The 18,718-nt window shown below is 49.8% G+C and overlaps 1 protein-coding gene and 1 long non-coding RNA gene across 6 annotated transcripts in view; one reads left to right on the top strand and one right to left on the bottom strand.

Moving 5' to 3' along the window:
• CAPRIN2 (caprin family member 2) overlaps window positions 1–18,718 on the bottom strand; it is an 857,580-nt gene that overhangs the window by 251,167 nt on the left and 587,695 nt on the right. For all 5 annotated transcript variants that reach the window (XM_078673768.1, XM_078673767.1, XM_078673766.1 and 2 more), the window contains one exon: window positions 2,908–2,976. In XM_078673768.1, coding sequence (XP_078529894.1) covers window positions 2,908–2,976 — 69 coding nt within the window. The remainder of the gene's footprint in view (window positions 1–2,907; window positions 2,977–18,718) is intronic.
• The window catches only part of LOC144810284 (uncharacterized), a 124,826-nt gene that overhangs the window by 41,988 nt on the left and 64,120 nt on the right, over window positions 1–18,718 (top strand). The gene's annotated exons all lie outside the window — the stretch shown is intronic.

Consider the following 18,718-nt stretch of genomic DNA (forward strand, 5'->3'; position numbering starts at 1 on the left):
GAAGCAATCTATACAAGTTACCTTTTAACACCATGTTTCCGTGATCGTTACATGGACTGCGGCAGATGTCGGCTCCAAAATGGCGCCCTACAGTACTTCATTACCGATCTCCATTAAACTCCATGGTCTTTGACAATGATGTTAAATATTTAGTTTGTTTTTAAAAGAAACATTTTGAGGGAAGAAGGTATCCATCTTAACATTTGTGAATATGACCCATGAAGTAAATTCAAATTGTTTGACGTGGTGATATATCGCTAATAGCCAATATGATGTAATTTCAAAATTGGCGAATTTTGACATGCACTGTTCTGCTCTATATAATTCATGTCCAATACGGCGGCAGTTTATACCTAATCTGCGGTAAGAACATCTTGTCTTTACATCTCAGTTTTGTTAAAAGCTAATGAATATACAAACCTCAAGCAAGAAAGGCATCTTTATTATATATTTCTGGCCGCCTTCCTCGAGACGAATGGATCCCTTGACCACTCGCAGTCCGGCTTCCGGGCCAACCACAGCACCGAGACCGCCCTCATCGCTGCCACTGATGACATCCGAGCCCTGCTCGATAACGGGGAAACAGCGGCCCTCATCCTCCTGGACCTTTCCGCGGCATTCGACACTGTCTGCCACCGCACCCTAGAGCAGCGCCTCAGCAACGTCGGAATCCAAGAGAAAGCACTAGACTGGATCATCTCCTTCCTCGCCGGAAGGACTCAGAGTCCGCCTCCCCCCCTTCAGATCAGAAGCCACCAAAGTCATCTGCGGCGTTCCTCAAGGGTCCTCGCTCAGCCCCACCCTCTTCAATGTCTACATGAGCCCCCTCGCAGCCATCGCACGCCAGCACAACCTCAACATCTCTTACGCCGGCGACACCCAGCTGATCCTCTCCCTCACCAACGACCCCGCCACCGCCAGAGCAAGCCTACACGAGGGGATGAAAGACGTAGCCGAGTGGATGAAGAACAGCCGCCTGAAACTGAACTCAGACAAGATGGAAGTCCTCATCCTGGGACCTTCACCCTCCGCCTGGGACGACTCCTGGTGGCCCCCCGCCCTGGGCAGCGCACCCAAACCAACAGACCACGCACGCAACCTGGGCTTCATCCTTGACTCCTCCCTCTCCATGACCAGACAAGTCAACGCCGTCTCCTCGTCATGCTTCAACATCCTGCGCATGCTACGTAAGATCTTCCGATGGATCCCCACCGAGACCAGGAAGATGGTCACCCAGGCCCTCGTCACCAGCCGACTGGACTACGGCAACTCCCTCTACGCCGGAACCACTGCCAGACTCCAGAAGAGACTCCAGCGAATCCAGAACACCTCTGCAAGACTCATCCTGGACATCCCCCGACACAACCACATCTCCGGACACCTGAGACCTGCACTGGCTCCCGGTCAACAAGAGAATCACGTTCCGACTCCTCACCCACGCACACAAGGCCCTACACAACCAAGGACCAAGATACCTCAACAGCCGCCTCAACTTCTACACTCCCGCTTGCCAGCTTTGATCAGCCATCCACGCCCTCGCCGCCGTTCCCCACATCCGAAGAGCCACCACAGGAGGAAGATCCTTCTCCTACCTCGCCGCCAAGACGTGGAACTCCCTCCCGACCCACCTCCGCCTGACCCAAGACCACCTCGCCTTCAGGAAGCAGCTCAAGACCTGGCTGTTCGAGCAGTAGTGGACCCTCCCTCCCCCAGCGCCTTGAGACCCCCCGGGTGAGTAGCGCGCTTTATAAATGCTATGATTGATTGAGTTTGTAAACTAATGTGACATGTTTGGTGCCGCAACGTGTCACAGCTAGGGAGTGCGCTGTGGTATAACGATGGATTAAACCCAGATCTGTGACTGGGGGTGAATGTTTTGCCATTGTGCAACATTCCGTCCATCAATTATGGTGAAGGTTTAATCACGACCTGCCTTGTGCTTGCTCACTAACTTTGTTTGGTTAAGCGAATGCATCAATGACTGCTAGGCCCTCCTTCTCCTTTCTTTATGTGTTCATGGATACATACACTAGAACTTATAGATGTTATATTTTAAAAATTGTAATAGGATAATGAAAGATGATTAGAAAAATATATATACATTTTATTGTAATAGGTCAAACACACTATACAAATTGTGTGACAACAGAACAAGAGCCATACAGAAAGAGAATTTGGGTGTACGCTCTATACTGTGGAGGTATGTTATGTTAAAACACTTCTGACTACGATCAATAGATACTAATGTGTGCTCCCCTTCTGTTAGAAGATACAACAAAGATGACACTAACTACATCTTATGAACTGTCTGAAATAATTAGTCATATTGAAACAGCCGATAAATGGTTTCACTTTTATCATGCCATGTAAGTATCTGATGAACTGTTGGAAATAATGAACCATTATATTGAAACATTTGACACCAAAAATGGTTGAAATTGCACCTCCATATTATGAAAGTGTATTTGTTTATATGTATGTATATATTCTAAAAGTATGCATGTCTCCCTGTAGCCCTGAAGAAGTCCCTCCAGGACAAAACGTGTCTGCTACTGGATTTTATCTCACTGATCTGTTTCTATACGGAAGACAGCCACATAAAGAACCCTTTTTGGAAAAAGAAACATTGAATTGGAAGTTCTTCTATGTGCATATAAAGACGGTCATCCATTCGATCTCAAAAGACTTTATTGTTGTGTGCGGAACCACTTTGTGTTCAATGTGTCAAAGATGATGAATATGAGAAGGGACTAGAAACATACTGTATCGTAAGAGTAAAATTTATTGGATTTAGGCTGAGACCTCAGCATACCTGTGTTAAAGACAACACAGTGTCTCTTAGAGGACTGCTCGGTGATAGTCTAGCAGACACATTAGCTCAGGGAATTAACACTTTGGTGGACTCACCATCTTGCTCATCCTTGGACCGTGCTCGCTGACTCCGGCTTCCTTCCACATGGTCTGGTGCTCCAGGGCCTGCAATCAGAGGAGGTGAAGTGAGGAAAAGGAAGGGCTGACACCATTTTGGTTTGACAAGCAGATCTCTACCAGGTTCTAAACAGCTTTTGTTTCTAGGTTCTACTCTTGCAGGGTTACTTCTAGGGGATGAACAGCCTAGGCAGTAGTCTATTAACCTACATTGAAGCTCTGGCATATGTTCTATTTGTGAGGCGATCTGAAGATGGCTTAAGCCAAGGAATGGCATAATATAGACAGTTAATGCAAAACATTGTTAAATGAAGTACTTTATTTAATGCACATCTTACAACATTCAGATTACATTTTCAATTATCCATCAGTGTTTTTGAAAGCCCTGGAATACTCCAACTGGACACCAGAGTCAGGAAACAATTTAAGACCAACAAAAAAACAGATACTTAACTGAAAAACAGAAAACCTTCACTTTGCTAATTCAATTTTCCGGTTTATCCACTGCAGGGGTCGCCAACCTTTTCTACTGAAAGAACTACTCCTGTTTAATGAAAATCACCCTGATCTACTTAGTGTTTTAATAGTGACCCCATCAGAAAAAATTACATTAGTGGCAGCCATATGGAAGATTACCAGCAGTGATCACCTGGGTACAGTCTAACCAGTAGTAATGTAAAACAAGCATTTGCAATGCAACAGTCTTGGCTTTAGTTAACTTAAGCAATTCTGTTTCATGTGCAGAACATGCATATGTATGCATATATGGATATGTATGCATGGATTTATATTTGTATTTATATAGATATGCATATATATATATATACATACATGTGTGCGGGTAGAGAGGGTAGTAGAGTAGTAGGGGCAGAGAGGTAAGAGGCAGAGCGGTAAGAGGCAGAGCGGTAAGAGGCAGAGCGGTAAGAGGCAGAGCGGTAAGAGGCAGAGCGGTAAGAGGCAGAGCGGTAAGAGGCAGAGCGGTAAGAGGCAGAGCGGTAAGAGGCAGAGCGGTAAGAGGCAGAGCGGTAAGAGGCAGAGCGGTAAGAGGCAGAGCGGTAAGAGGCAGAGCGGTAAGAGGCAGAGCGCGTAGTAGAGCGCGTAGTAGAGCGCGTAGTAGAGCGCGTAGTAGAGCGCGTAGTAGAGCGCGTAGTAGAGTATGAGTAGAGAGTAGAGAATGAGTGGAGAGTAGCAGAGAGTAGTAGAGTAGTAGAGAGTGAGTAATAGTGAGTAGAGTAGTAGAGAGTGAGTAGTAGAGAGTGAATAGTAGAGAGTGAATAGTAGAGAGTGAATAGTAGAGAGTGAGTAGTAGAGAGTGAGTAGTAGAGAGTGAGTAGTGAGTAGTAGAGAATGAGTAGAGAGTAGCAGAGAGTAGTAGAAAGTAGTAGAGAGTGAGTAATAGTGAGTAGAGTAGTAGAGAGTGAGTAGTAGAGAGTGAGTAGTAGAGAGTGAGTAGTAGAGAGTGAGTAGTAGAGAGTGAGTAGTAGAGAGTGAGTAGTAGAGAGTGAGTAGTAGAGAGTGAGTAGTAGAGAGTGAGTAGTAGAGAGTGAGTAGTAGAGAGTGAGTAGTGAGTAGTAGAGAGTGAGTAGTAGAGAATGAGTAGAGAGTAGAGAATGAGTGGAGAGTAGTAGAGAGTAGTAGAAAGTAGTAGAGTAGCAGAGCGTGAGTAGCAGAGCGTGAGTAGTAGAGAATGAGTAGGGAGTATTAGAGAGTGAGTAGAGAGTAGTAGAGAGTGAGTAGGGAGTATTAGAGAGTGAGTAGAGAGTAGAGAGTGAGTAGAGAGTGAGTAGGGAGTATTAGAGAGTGAGTAGAGAGTAGAGAGTATTAGAGAGTAGAGAGGAGTAGAGAGGAGTAGAGAGTGAGTAGAGAGTGAGTAGAGAGTGAGTAGAGAGTGAGTAGAGAGTGAGTAGAGAGTGAGCGGTAGAGAGTGAGCGGTAGAGAGTGAGCGGTAGAGAGTGAGCGGTAGAGAGTGAGCGGTAGAGAGTGAGCGGTAGAGAGTGAGCGGTAGAGAGTGAGCGGTAGAGAGTGAGCGGTAGAGAGTGAGCGGTAGAGAGTGAGCGGTAGAGAGTGAGCGGTAGAGAGTGAGCGGTAGAGAGTGAGCGGTAGAGAGTGAGCGGTAGAGAGTGAGCGGTAGAGAGTGAGCGGTAGAGAGTGAGCGGTAGAGAGTGAGCGGTAGAGAGTGAGCGGTAGAGAGTGAGCGGTAGAGAGTGAGCGGTAGAGAGTGAGCGGTAGAGAGTGAGCGGTAGAGAGTGAGCGGTAGAGAGTGAGCGGTAGAGAGTGAGCGGTAGAGAGTGAGCGGTAGAGAGTGAGCGGTAGAGAGTGAGCGGTAGAGAGTGAGCGGTAGGTAGAGAGTGAGCGGTAGGTAGAGAGTGAGCGGTAGGTAGAGAGTGAGCGGTAGGTAGAGAGTGAGCGGTAGGTAGAGAGTGAGCGGTAGGTAGAGAGTGAGCGGTAGGTAGAGAGTGAGCGGTAGGTAGAGAGTGAGCGGTAGGTAGAGAGTGAGCGGTAGATAGAGAGTGAGCGGTAGATAGAGAGTGAGCGGTAGATAGAGAGTGAGCGGTAGATAGAGAGTGAGCGGTAGATAGAGAGTGAGCGGTAGAGAGTGAGCGGTAGAGTGTAATAGAAAGTGAGTAGTAGAGAGTTGTAGAGAGTAGTAGAGAGTTGTAGAGAGTAGTAGAGAGTTGTAGAGAGTAGTAGAGAGTTGTAGAGAGTAGTAGAGAGTTGTAGAGAGTTGTAGGTAGTAGCAGAGAGTGAGTGTGAGTAGTAGAGAGTGAGTAGTAGTAGAGAGTGAGTAGTAGTAGAGAGTGAGTAGTAGTAGAGAGTGAGTAGTAGTAGAGAGTGAGTAGTAGTAGAGAGTGAGTAGTAGTAGAGAGTGAGTAGTAGTAGTAGAGAGTGAGTAGTAGTAGAGAGTGAGTAGTAGTAGTAGAGAGCGAGTAGTAGTAGTAGAGAGCGAGTAGTAGTAGAGAGCGAGTATTAGAGAGCGAGTATTAGAGAGCGAGTATTAGAGAGCGAGTATTAGAGAGCGAGTATTAGAGAGCGAGTATTAGAGAGCGAGTATTAGAGAGCGAGTATTAGAGAGCGAGTATTAGAGAGCGAGTATTAGAGAGCGAGTATTAGAGAGCGAGTATTAGAGAGCGAGTATTAGAGAGCGAGTATTAGAGAGCGAGTATTAGAGAGCGAGTATTAGAGAGCGAGTATTAGAGAGCGAGTATTAGAGAGCGAGTATTAGAGAGCGAGTATTAGAGAGCAGTAGAGAATGAGTAGCGAGTAGTAGTTAGCAGAGCGTGAGTAGCAGAGCGTGAGTAGCAGAGCGTGAGTAGCAGAGCGTGAGTAGCAGAGCGTAATAGAAAGTGAGTAGTAGAGAGTAGTAGAAAGTAGGAGTGAGTAGTAGGGAGTGAGTAGTAGGGAGTAGCAGAGTGAGTGAGTAGTAGAGCGAGTAGTGAGTTAGTAGTAGAGAGTGAGTAGTAGTAGAGTGAGTATTAGTAGTAGAGAGTGAGTAGTAGTAGAGAGTGAGTAGTAGTAGAGAGTGAGTAGTAGTAGTAGAGAGTGAGTAGTAGTAGTAGAGAGTGAGTAGTAGTAGTAGAGTGAGGAGTAAGAGTGAGGAGTAGTAGAGAGTGAGGAGTAATAGAGAGTGAGGAGTAATAGAGAGTGAGGAGTAGTAGAGAGTGAGGAGTAGTAGAGAGTGAGGAGTAGTAGAGTGAGGAGTAGTAGAGTGAGGAGTAGTAGAGTGAGGAGTAGTAGAGTGAGGAGTAGTAGAGTGAGGAGTAGAGAGTGAGTAGTAGAGAGTGAGTAGTAGAGAGTGAGTAGTAGAGAGTGAGTAGTAGAGAGTGAGTAGTAGAGAGTGAGTAGTAGAGAGTGAGTAGTAGAGAGTGAGTAGTAGAGAGTGAGGAGTAGAGAGTGAGGAGTAGAGAGTGAGGAGTAGAGAGTGAGGAGTAGAGAGTGAGGAGTAGAGAGTGAGTAGTAGAGTGAGAAGAGTGTAGTAGAGCGCACAATAACACTTGTTTCGGTGATTTACAGTATTTAAAAGTCACAGCTGCGCGCATCTGCCTGAGCGAATAACCCGTGACGACTGCCCCGTGCTAGTGGTAGAATGCACTATATATACAAATTGAAACATGAAAAATCACAAAACATTTAATACTGATAAATGCCCCATGATTCCATGCTACCCGACAGTACAAATATGACGTTTACAATGCAAACCTGACTTACAGACTAGCTTCTATTGGCCTCAACAGCAGGTTCTTACTACCCATCTCAATAAAACAATTTAGAAACCTCGGAAAGTTGACGGGCTGGCTTAAAAGGACCTGTCTGTTTTCAGTCTGACGGCCCACAGATCTTTGCACCGGAACCACTTTAGTTCCATTGCCATGGGGGGCGGCCGACCACCGGGAGGCTCCCCCCCCCCCCCCGGGCTGTTTGGGAGGGGCGGGGGGGTGGTTATGGGACCACAAGCGTGCATTTTGTGAATTGGGCTTGTTTAGTATAGCCCAACTGCAGCCCAACGTATAAATGCGTTGGGCTGCCTCTCCCGGCCACCATTTTGTCATTGGTGACCTGGTGGCCGGGAGTGTAGCGTAGGGAATTTGTGTCAGGAGTTTCTAGTTTAGTGGTTAGGTAGCACTTGTTCTGCGTCATGTCGGCGGAAGATGTCCGTGTCCTGGAGGCGATTCGCCTCTTGAGTGAGGCTGGGAGGCTGGACCTCGTTTTGGGCGAATTGCCGGGGCCTTCGCGCCCGGCACGTCAAGCGTCGGCCGGGGTCGCCGCGGCAGTGGCGGCGTGTACCTCGCCGAAACGCCCGAAGTTGGTTGCGGCAGGGGAGCGGGGCCGCCCGCGTGGGCGGAAGACGGCCCCCCTGCGTCGCCGCGCATTGGCGAAGCCAGTGGTGGTTGAAGAGGAGAGTGTCAGGGCCCGGGCTAGGGGGCGGGTGTTGAGCAATGGTGGGGAGGAGGGCTGGTGGGTGCAGGATCCAGTGTTCACGCTGGTGGCAGAGTGTCGGGCTCCGTCTGCGACGGGGGAGTTGAGGAAGCGGGGCAGCACTCTGCTTCTGCAGCGGCGGCGTTGGAGTCAGGCGCTTGTTTCGAGCGGCAGGAGGGGGGGCCTGTTATGCGTTTTGAGGCCCCGGAGTTGCCTGGAGTGTTTCGAGGGGGAGAGCAGAGGAATTGGAGGCAATTCAATGCGTGGGCAGAGTGGCACTGGGGGAGCCCCCAGAGTCCCGGTTCCCGCTCGGTTATGATGAATCCGCAGAGGGAAGGGTCATTGGTGAGGAGTGGGGGAGGGGAGTGGGCAGCTGAGGAAGGGGCATTGTTGGTTGGGGAGGAGATGTGTTTGGATCTGGCTGGGGGTGAAGGGGTTTTTAGGCTGGTTGGGGCAGGCATGAGTGGGAAGGTGTCCGTTAGCCCTCTTCCTTTCTCTTCCCCTTCTCCGCCCAGACAGCAGGGGGTTCCCGTAGGGGGCAGTTCATTGGGGGAGGGGGAGGGGGCGCAGGTGGGAGGGTGGGGGGGGATTTCAGTCTCCGGTCGGGTTGCAAGGTCAGGTGCTGGGGGTCGGGGAGGGGGGGGCTGGTATGTGCGCTTTGTCTGATGAGGAGCTGGAACCGGCAGTGGGGAGACAGGCATGGGAGGGTCTGGATGTTTTTCCGGCGTGGGAGGAGGGGGTTCGGGAGTCCGTTGGGGGTGGACTAGGAGGGCAGGTGGTGGTTTTTCGTAGCCAGGACCTTCGTGGGGGGGTTGGGAGGGCATCGTGCCGCGTTGTTGGGGGGACGGGGAGGGGTGGGCTGGTGGTGGGGGGAAGCGGGGGGCGGAGAGGGGGCAATATTCTGCACCTTTGGTGCAGGATGACCAGGAAGGGAGTGAGGATGAGCTGGGAGGGGTCCCCCCCCCCCTCCGGTTCAGGTTCAGGTGAGTAAGAACAGTTTGGGGGGGTGCTGAGGGCGGGTGGGGCCTGGGAGTGGGCTGGTTTAGGGGCGGTAGGGGCAGTAGGTCAGCGAGTTTGGGTCGTGCTCCCGGAACTCCAGTCCAATGTTTTTCTTTACAGGGTAGGGGACGTGGTGCGTCAGCGGACTCGGTAGGGCGGAGTATGGCCCAGCGGCACCGAGGAGAAGGAAGGGTGGAGCCTTGCACCTCCTGTACCGGCGGGGGATCCAGACGCGGCCGGTGCACGAAAGTCCGGCGCGACTTCGCTGGCCCCAACAACCAGCAAGGGCCGACTGTCCGCTGGCTACGTGGATGGACCTCTTCAAGTCAGTCAGCGCGAGGAGGAGTATCGGCGGGTACAGCCGGCTCACTCATTCGAAGCAGTGTCTGAGGCCACTAGGGCTGGTGTTCGCAATGTGGGGTCGAGCAAGGCCCGTAATGTCAGTTTTGTGCATGAGCCTCTAGAGAGGGAGGAAGTAATGGTTTTGGATTACGAGGATGACAGCCCAGAGGAAGGGGAAGTGAGGGATGATGAGGAGGGGGGGGGGGTGCCTTCTCACATGTCCTCTAGTGTTTTACAGGCAAAGCATGTAGGGCAGCCGCGACGGCGTTGGGCTCCAGGAGAGAGAACGGCCCCGCAACAGGGGCTCCTCGAGCGGTGGACCCAGTCGGACGTGTGGCTTGGAGAGTAGCGCCGGGACGAGCGCCTTTGCTTGAGCCAGGTGAGCATGTTGTCCCACGGGCCAGACCAAGGATGGTGTCGGTGGGGACTGGAGGGGACGGTGTTTATGAGGAGCCGGGTGGTAAGTTCCGGGCCAGCCCAAGGATGGTGTCGGTGGGAACTGGAGAGGACAGTTTTGGGAAGGAACCGGGTGGTAAGCTCCACAAAGGAAAATATGTCACGGATCAAGCTGTGGGGACGTGGGGGATGTGTTGCCTGGGTCGAAAGAGGAGGCGGGGATGAATACGGAACCTGAAGTGTCAGCTAAAGACCCAGTACCAAGTAAAGAGTTGAAGTTTAAAAAGTTACCTTATATGGGAGTGACTAAGCCTCTGATGTTGGCCACAAAAGAGAGGATCTGGAAAGGTGAATATGTTGAGATTTTAAAGCTCCTGCATAGGGAGGTGCGGTCTTAAGAAGGGTCTAAGGAGGAAGAGTATGAGTTGGCCAAAAGACCAAAAGTGCTGTTTACGATCGAAAACTGGAAGGAAGCCTTTTTAATATATGCTAGTGTCAATTGTGAGAAGTTTCCTGAGCGTTGTGTGGCCATCTTTAAATATATGGACGTAATTCGGAAGGCTCAGATTACGGGGGGTGGGTATGCCTGGGCCCAGTATGATGAGGAGTTTAGGGCCAGGATGGCTTGGGACTCTGAGGCGAAGTGGGGTGAGTTGGTTTCCGATTTGTGGCAACACATAATGGGGGCGTCTGCTGGAGGAAAAACGATATTCAGCCAGTGGTTTACCTCTAGTCTACCGGCCCTTTCCAGGGAAGCCCACCCGGGGAGGGGTGGGGTCTGCAGCTGCCTTTTCAGGGGGATCAGGAGCATGATGGGAGTTCAATAAGGGCATGTGCACACAAGAGTATTGTAAGTTTAGGCACGAATGCTCTCAGTGCGGGAGGAAACACCCTCTGGTTAGATGTTGGGGACTCAAGCCCCAAGGAGGCCAGCAGTGGCATCAGACAGGGGGAAATGCAGCGGGTCCGTCACAGCAGTCACAAGGGAATAGAGGAGGTAAGGGACCTCAAGGGTCTGGTTCCAAGGGCTCCTACGCCGGTTAAACTGGCGTCCCTGAGGGCTGCTTTGCTGGACTATGACGATCTAGGAGCAAAGCAGGGACTGTTGGAGGGTTTTGCAGAGGGTTTCCGTTTGGGGTATGAAGGGCCTCGTCAGCGGCGTTGGGATAGGAATCTGAAGTCAGCATTTGAACATAGGCCAGTGGTCCAGGATAAGTTAGACAAAGAAGTGCGTGAAGGCAGGATGGCGGGTCCGTTTCAGGACTGGCCATTGCAAGACTTGATTGTTTCTCCAATTGGGGTGGTGCCCAAGAAGGAAGTCGGGCAGTACAGGCTCATTCAACACCTACCGTGACCTGAGGGGTCTTCTGTCAATGATTTTATTGATGAGGAAGCAGCATCAGTGTCATATTTCTCAGTTGACGTTGCAATGTAACTGGTGGTGACCGCGGGCGCAACTGCAGAGATGGCGAAATGCGACCTAAAATCTGCATTTAGTTTGCTTCCCGTACATCCGGACGATTGGAGTCTTTTGGGAATCCAGTTTGATGGGCAATGGTAAGTAAATAAGGCTTTACCGATGGGCTGTTCGATGTCTTGTGCTCTATTCCAGTGTTTCAGTACCTTTTTGCAGTGGCATTTTACACATCAGACTGGTCTGGGGTTGATTACACATTACTTGGACGATTTCTTTTTTGTGGGTTCCCCAGGCACAGCGGAATGTCAGTGGGCATTGGTCAAAATTGAGGAGTTGATGGAGGAGTTGGGGGTGCCTTTAGCTCCAGAGAAAACCATGGGTCCAGGTACAACGATGTCCTTTTTGGGCATTGAGATTGATTCTGTCAGGATGCAGGCCCGATTGCCGCCGGAGAAAAAGGAGGCCATGTTGGTTTTGCTGGAAGATACGCTGGCAAAGGCCAAGGTGATGGTGAGGGACATACAGGTTTTGCTTGGACATCTCAATTTTGCCTGCAGAGTGGTTAGAGCTGGGAGGACCTTTTGCAGATGGCTGGGGCGGGCATTGGCAGGTCACCATTTGGCTCACCATCATGTGCGTTTGTCAGCAGGTGTGAAGGAGGACTTGCGGATGTGGAGCGTTTTCCTGCACTCTTTCAATGGTATTCCACTGGTCAGGGAGGAAGATTTTCCTTGGGACGTTAAGATCTTCTCAGATGCGGCAGGCAGTGATGGTTTTGGTGTTTACTGGCAGGGAAGGTAGTGTGCGGAGAGCTGGCCTGAGCGGTGGAGGAATGGGAGTCGGAACATTACCTTTTTGGAGCTTTTTCCGGTTATGGTGGCCTTGACTGTGGGGCAAAGAACTGGCGCATAAGAGAGTGTTGTTCAGGATTGATAACATGGCTGTGGTGCAAATCATCAACAGACAGTCGGGCCAGAGACGCACAGGTTTTGAAGCTGTTGCGGGTTTTTGTTCTGGGTTGCTTGAGGCATGACATTGCTTTTAAGGCCATGCATATTCCTGGTGTGGACAATGACATTGCGGATGCTTTGTCTCGTTCGCAGTGCGAGAGATTCCGTGGGCTGGCCAAGGAGGCGGACAGGACACAGACACCAATGCCGGAACAGCTGTGGTATGTAGGCAACGTAGGGTGTACAACTGGTGGTAGGTTCTTTGTCCGTTTCTACTCGCGAGGCGTATGCTTTGGCATGGGAGGAATTCTTAGCATCAGGTGCCCGTAGGAGGGTGGAGTGGTTGAAACGCTCTGAGGATGTACTCAAATTTCTGCTTGGTTTGATGGATAAGGGCCTTTCGAAAGTCACAATTGCTGGGAAGTTGGCAGGCATATCCTTTATGGGTAAGCTGTGGAGGGGTTATGCCCCTTCTGCGGGATAATTGGGAAGGAGGATGTTAGAAGGTTGGGACAGGGAACGGGGCAGGTCGACCTTGTCTCGTAGGCCTGTATCTTGGAAGATGTTGGTGCGCTTGTTGGCGGTTCTTCCTGCGGTGTGCAGGGATGGGTTTGAAGTTTGTCTGTTCTCCACGCTCATGGTTTGGATGTTCTTCGGGGCTTTTCGAGTTTCAGAATTGTTGGGTTCTAGGTTGAAGGTTGGGTTATTGTGGCAGGATGTTTTTGTCGCGGAGCAGGGGGTACATATTTGGTAAGCAAGCGCGAAAAATGATCAGAGGTGTCGTGGAAAAGGGGTTTGGTTGGAAGCTGCTTCGTCTGGAGCTACATGCCCGTTACAGTGGGCGAGGCGATGGAAAGGGTTGTCTGGCGGGGTGGCTGGCGCGCGGGTTTTTCATCACGCGGAGGGAGGCAGAGTGACCGATTATCAGCTGCGTATGGTGATGCGTAAGGCATTGAAGGAATTGGGCTTGGATCGGGCTCAGTTTGGGACTCATTCTTTCAGGATTTGGGCCGCTACGGAAGCCAGTAATCGCGGGTGGTCTAGGGGGGATATTATGCGGCTGGGGCGCTGGTCTTCCAACTGTTTTTAGCGCTAGGTGAGGAGCGATGCAGATGACGCGCTTGCGACCTCCTTTTCATGATGCTCATTGTTTTTTCTTGTTTCAGGTTCTGTAGCAGGCCCCCTCTCCCCGGCCTTGACTATCTGGATCGTGGGGCATTCGTTTGTTAAGTGGGCCCAGGTGCAGGCTCGCGAGTGCTATTTCGGACAGATGTTGGGTTTTAATGAACGCTTTTTTAATGTTGTGTGGAAAGGAAAAGGGGGCATGTTGTGGAGGGAGTTGGTTCCATCTTTGAATTCATGGTTGGTTGGGGGGCAATGCCCGGATGTTTTGTTACTACACTTGGGAGAGAATGATCTTTGTGGGGTGAAGGGTGTGGTTGCGGGCCATAAAGAGGGATTTGGCTCTGTTGAAGGAACAGTGGGCGGGTTGCCATGTCTTGTGGACGGAGTTGGTGCCTCGGAGGTCGTGGAGGGGTGCGCGTAATCCTAGAGCGGTTGATAGAGCGCGTAGGAAAGTTAATTTGGAAGTTTCTCGTTTTTGTAGGTCGTTGGGTTTTGGTAGAGTTTGCCACAGGGACATTAAGTTTGAGGCGGTGGAGTTTTTCAGGGGCGATGGGGTCCATCTATCCAGGTTGGGGATGGATCTGTATTTACTGGAGTTGAGAGGTTCTTTCCAGGTGCCCTACTGTTCAGGAACACTCCAGGGTGGGCTGATTCGTTGAGTCAATTTCCGGTCGGTCAGTTATGGCAGGGGTGTTCTGGGTCTGGTTGTGGGGGGGGCAGAAAGGGGGGGGTAGTTTTCCTCCCCCCGGCTTTCTTGGTGGCGGAAGTTTTGCCAGGGTTGGCTGAGTTTTTGGATTGGAATCGTGAGGTCTTCGACAGGGATTGTTTGAGCAAGTTTATTGTTGGGGCATTTACAGTGTTTGGGTGTTCGTGAATGGTGAAAGGGCAGGCAGGTGATTTGTGTTAATAGATGTTAATTTTATAAGCATATGTGTTTTTGAATTATGATATTGTATGATGTAATGTTGTAATGATGGGGTGGGGGCGAGGCTCAAAGATCTGTTAGGGGCGGGGGAGGGGATGCGGGGTGAGTTATACGTCAGTTAGTGAGGTTTAGTTTTGTAAGGCTTAGCCGAGGAATTTTGTATTGTAATGTGCACCTGTTCTAATAAAGCGGCCTTTTTCACACTTAGAAGTTGTCTGTGGTCTTCTCCCCCCCTCCACCCCAATGAAAAAACTCTACATTCTATTTACATCTTGCCAATTATACACCCACAATCCAGTGCATGTCAATTCCGTCAGGTCAGGATTCCTCAGCATGGACTTGGCTATCACCATTTATTACGTTTCTGCATGTCACTGCCACTCCCAGCATGGAGCAGGTCTCCAGACACCAGGACTAACGTCAAGATAAACAAAGCCGTAGAACGCACGTTTTGCAACTTAGAACCCAGGGTTTCAGAGTGCTCCTGAACAGCGAACAAACTCCAGGATACACCTCGTTGTTCGGATTTAGCATTTTGAAATCAAGATTTCAGCACCCCGCTCTGAGACTGAAACCAGCACCACTCACTCCCCCAATCCACCAGTGGAGCAGATAAAGTGCGATGGGCCCTAATGAGTACGGAAAACTGGCCCTATCCTCTGGTGCAGCAATTAAAAATATATACAATAAGTGCGCAGGGGGCCCCTGGTGCCACTGCACCGGCTGCAATATCTAACAACGCCCTACATGAGTTCACCTGCTCAGGCATCCACGGGCGTGCACACACAAATAGCTCACGGGCCCGGAAGGGTTGCCTGGCGGTCTCACACAAACCGCTCACGGACCCGGAAGGGTTGCCTGGCGGTCTCAAACACATTTCACTGCACTCCGAGACACCTTTAGGGGGCACTGGGGCAGATCTATTTCGAGTTCATATTTAAAGTGCAGAGGCCACCAGTAACTTGACAATTTATGCTTTAGCGATCACCCCATATTCCAACTTTCACAACAACCTCAAAAATAATAGCATCAAAGAAGGTCAACTAGATGAGACAAGTCAAATAGGGAGCATTTACTGGTAAAACATAACCTGGCTCAAGTAACTGTACCGGGTATGGACGAGGCCTTACCGGGATTCTCACTACTACACAATGTTCTTACAGAGAGGTTTATATTACAACCTCACAAAAACCTAGACAGCTGCGCCTTATTTTCTTAACACCAATGCGGCCACAAGATATTTATTTATTTAAACTTATAAGGCGCACAGCTACCCGCAATGGGCTTCCCGGCGCCAAGGGAAAGACTGAAGAAGAAAAACTACAAGACTTAAAGAAGGGACGGCTGTTAGAAGAAACAGCGTTACTGAAAGAAACTATTGTCAGTTTCCAACTTCAGTCTCACTGGTAAGGCATTCCACGTTTTAGTGGCCAGATGCGAAAAGGAGCGGCAGCCCATCTTCACCAGCCTAAATCTAGGAACGACTAAGTCTCCCTTACCTGCAGATCTAAGGGTACGGCTAGGAGTATAGGCATGAATAAGACTTTGTAGGTATTTGGGGGCAGAGCCCTGTTTAATCTTAAAAATATAACATAAAGCCTTAAACTTGATTCTATTTTTAATTTCTAGCCAATGCAAATCGCGAAGGGCATGAGTGCCGATGCATTCCGGGGAACATTGCGTAGCAGCCGTGCGGCCGCATTTTGGGCCACCTGGAGTTCTCAACGTAGTCAGATCAGCACCAAGGTACAGGACATTCCCGTAGTCCAGGCGTGATGTTATCAAAGCCTGGACCACTGTCCTTTGGGTGGTGGTCGGAAGCATCCACATGATTTTTTGGAGCCATTTGAGGGTGGCAAAACAAATGGCAGCCACTTTGACAGCCTGTTGTCGCATCGTGAGTTTCTCATCGATTAAGAAACCGAGGTTGCGAACCTGAGCCACAGGCTTGGGAGTAGGACCCATACTCTCGGGCCAATGTTGTGGGCCCCAGAGATCTTTGTCTTTACCCATGATTACAATCTCGGTCTTATCAAACTTGAGTGTTGACATCAGTCTGTGTAGTGAAATGAAGTATCCCAGAGCAGACATTGATACCGCACATTTCCCACCAGCGCTGCTTCAAAGATTTGCAAATCTGGGCCTCCATCTTTTTCACCAGCGGGCTCGCATTACATACACACACACACACACACAGTAATTTCACCCAAAACACTAGTTAAACAGAATTGTTTTCGCCCGTGTTAAGCGTTACTAGTTACAACCCCACAGATAATTACAAAAACACAGTATAAAACTCTGGAAGCAAACTTAAAACTATGGCTGTAACCAGTCATCCTACTTCTGTCAGTTTTAAAGTATTACAACTCGCAATTTAGACTTATTTACAAGTTGTGATCGATTAACTAACATCTACAGTGATGTTATTCTACACTCTAGACCAAGGATTCGGACTATTTTTAGTATGACACGTGCTATGGAGTAAAGGTGGGAAGCAAAATATAAGCCTTTGAGCCACTAGGATTCGTGAAAAGGGGTCCGAGTAAATGCCCCCTCCCATCCAATAATGTGGACGCACAAACACTGTGCCCGCACATTGAGAGCAGTCAGCTGGGCGATACAAAATTCTTACCATGCTGAAGTCCAGCAAGTCCCGGAGTTCTTTGTCTGTCCCGACTGTGTCCATTCTCTGGTGCCGCGAAACAAAGCCCTCCAACCATTCTCTTGACCCCATCCCTAGTGCCATTGCCATTGACTTCTATACCCATTCTCTTCCCTATTGGACCACTCTAGTCAACCTCTCCCTCTGTCAAGGCTCCCTTCCTGTCCCCTTCAAAACTGGGCAGGTCACCCCTCTGCTTAAAAAGCCCACTGCTGATACAAATGACCTCAACAACTTCCGCCGCATCACTATTCTACCCTTTCTTGAGGAACATAGAAAGATGTGTAGCGAAACAACTCTCGGCATATCAAGGACAATGATCTTCTTGACAATTTTCAGTCCGGCTTCATCCAAAACTGCAGCACTGAAACAGCCCTGCTGCAAGTGATTGAAGACGCGCTGCGGATACTCGATTCAGGAGGGTCTGGTCTTCTAATTCTCCTTGACCTTTCTGCAGCCTTTGACAATGTGGAAAAGTAAATTTTGCCATGTTCTGTGTCCCTACGTGTTCCCCATGTTATGTTATACGTGCATGATTAATATGCATATGTATTCCCCATGATCGATTAAAGACGCAATTACAGTTGTGTCCAACTCTAGTATGCCAGTTTCCAGTTCTCGTGAAAGCTACGAGTATTAAGCCTATGTAAAGCTACGTTGCCACGTTTCACAGTGTGCACGTTATTTCATTGTAAAGTCCCCGTTTCTAGGCCTCAAAAGGGCCCGGACTCAGATTCAGCTCCTGTCTCCTGAACCCTCTCCGAGGAGCGATACAGCCCCCACCTGTATCCCTGACCCTTCACTTACTTCCTGCCTCACAGTGCCCGGCTCGGCCTGGTTCTGCCTGCCAGTCTGCCAAGAGTATGTTATGATTCTAGTTATCAGTCCAGCCCTCCTTCTCTGCATTCCTAAGTTACTGAATCGCATCAATAGTTTCCGTCATGGTCTAGCCTTTGTGTCTCCATGAAAGAGAAATCCTGTATTCATATTCATAGAATATTCCTCGCACACGCACTACATGTAGAATAATGCATGCACCAGTCTTAGAGTCTGTTAGCCTTTGCCCTGATAACTTTTGGATTCTATCAACATGTTCTCTAAACATCAGATACTAGATAGTGTTTAGGTACATGTCGCTCTGACTCTCCAGACTTTAGTCTCTCCTTCTAGCGCAGAAGTCATAGCCCCCAGCTTCTCCCTAGTAACACGTCATTGTCAGTTTGCGCGCACCACTAGGTTAGAGGTCCCGGCTCCTTAGGTAGCCCCCTCCATGTTTCCGCCCCTTTTATGACATATTCTGTTACGTTTACATCACATGTCTATGTACACGCCTCTTGTTACACCTACTTTATGCCTTATCTTTCGCGACTGCTACTAATCCCGCCCACTGCTACGCCTACTGTATGAACTCTAATGCAACTGTTCAAGTATATATACTTGTGCACTGTTATTAAAAGTTATTCCCCCCTTTAGCGCGCTCATCCCAGATCCTGCCCCGGCAGCTGCCGGGCCCTGCCATCCTATTCCCGTGCAGGTTGTCCTGTTCCTGTCCTTTATCCTGTATTAAAACCTGCAAACTCCAGCTACCTCGAATCTTGACTCTTATTTATTGAGCTATCTGTTATTGTATATCTAGTCAAAAATAGAGGTATTATTTATTTATTTACCACATAATGGCGCCCGAACAGGGACTTGCCCTTTCCCCACGCGCCGGAGAAGCCACGCAGGCCCCCTGATCCTCTGCAGCCGTGACGGAACCATACCGTGCATGTGCAGATATTTCTGCTTCAAGTATCCCTCAGGCCCACGGAGGAGACGGAGGTTGCGGTCCAGCATCCAGACGAGGCGGTGGAGGAACGCGGCGAGTCCCGACCAGAGCCCAAGCCGAGAGTCCAAGGTCCGAGGTACCCGGAGGCCCACCCGTAACAGAAGTCCGAAGTTCGTCCGTCCGTCGTCGTAGCAGTCCAGTCCAGTCCGAGGCCTTCCGTTCTTGCTGCCCGGTGAGTACCGTTGCTGGGGTAGTATCTAGACAGGGTCAATTGCATTGTCTCTGGTCCGTG

Source organism: Lissotriton helveticus, chromosome 1_1, assembly GCF_964261635.1.
Source record: "Lissotriton helveticus chromosome 1_1, aLisHel1.1, whole genome shotgun sequence".
Lineage (NCBI taxonomy): Eukaryota > Metazoa > Chordata > Amphibia > Caudata > Salamandridae > Lissotriton > Lissotriton helveticus.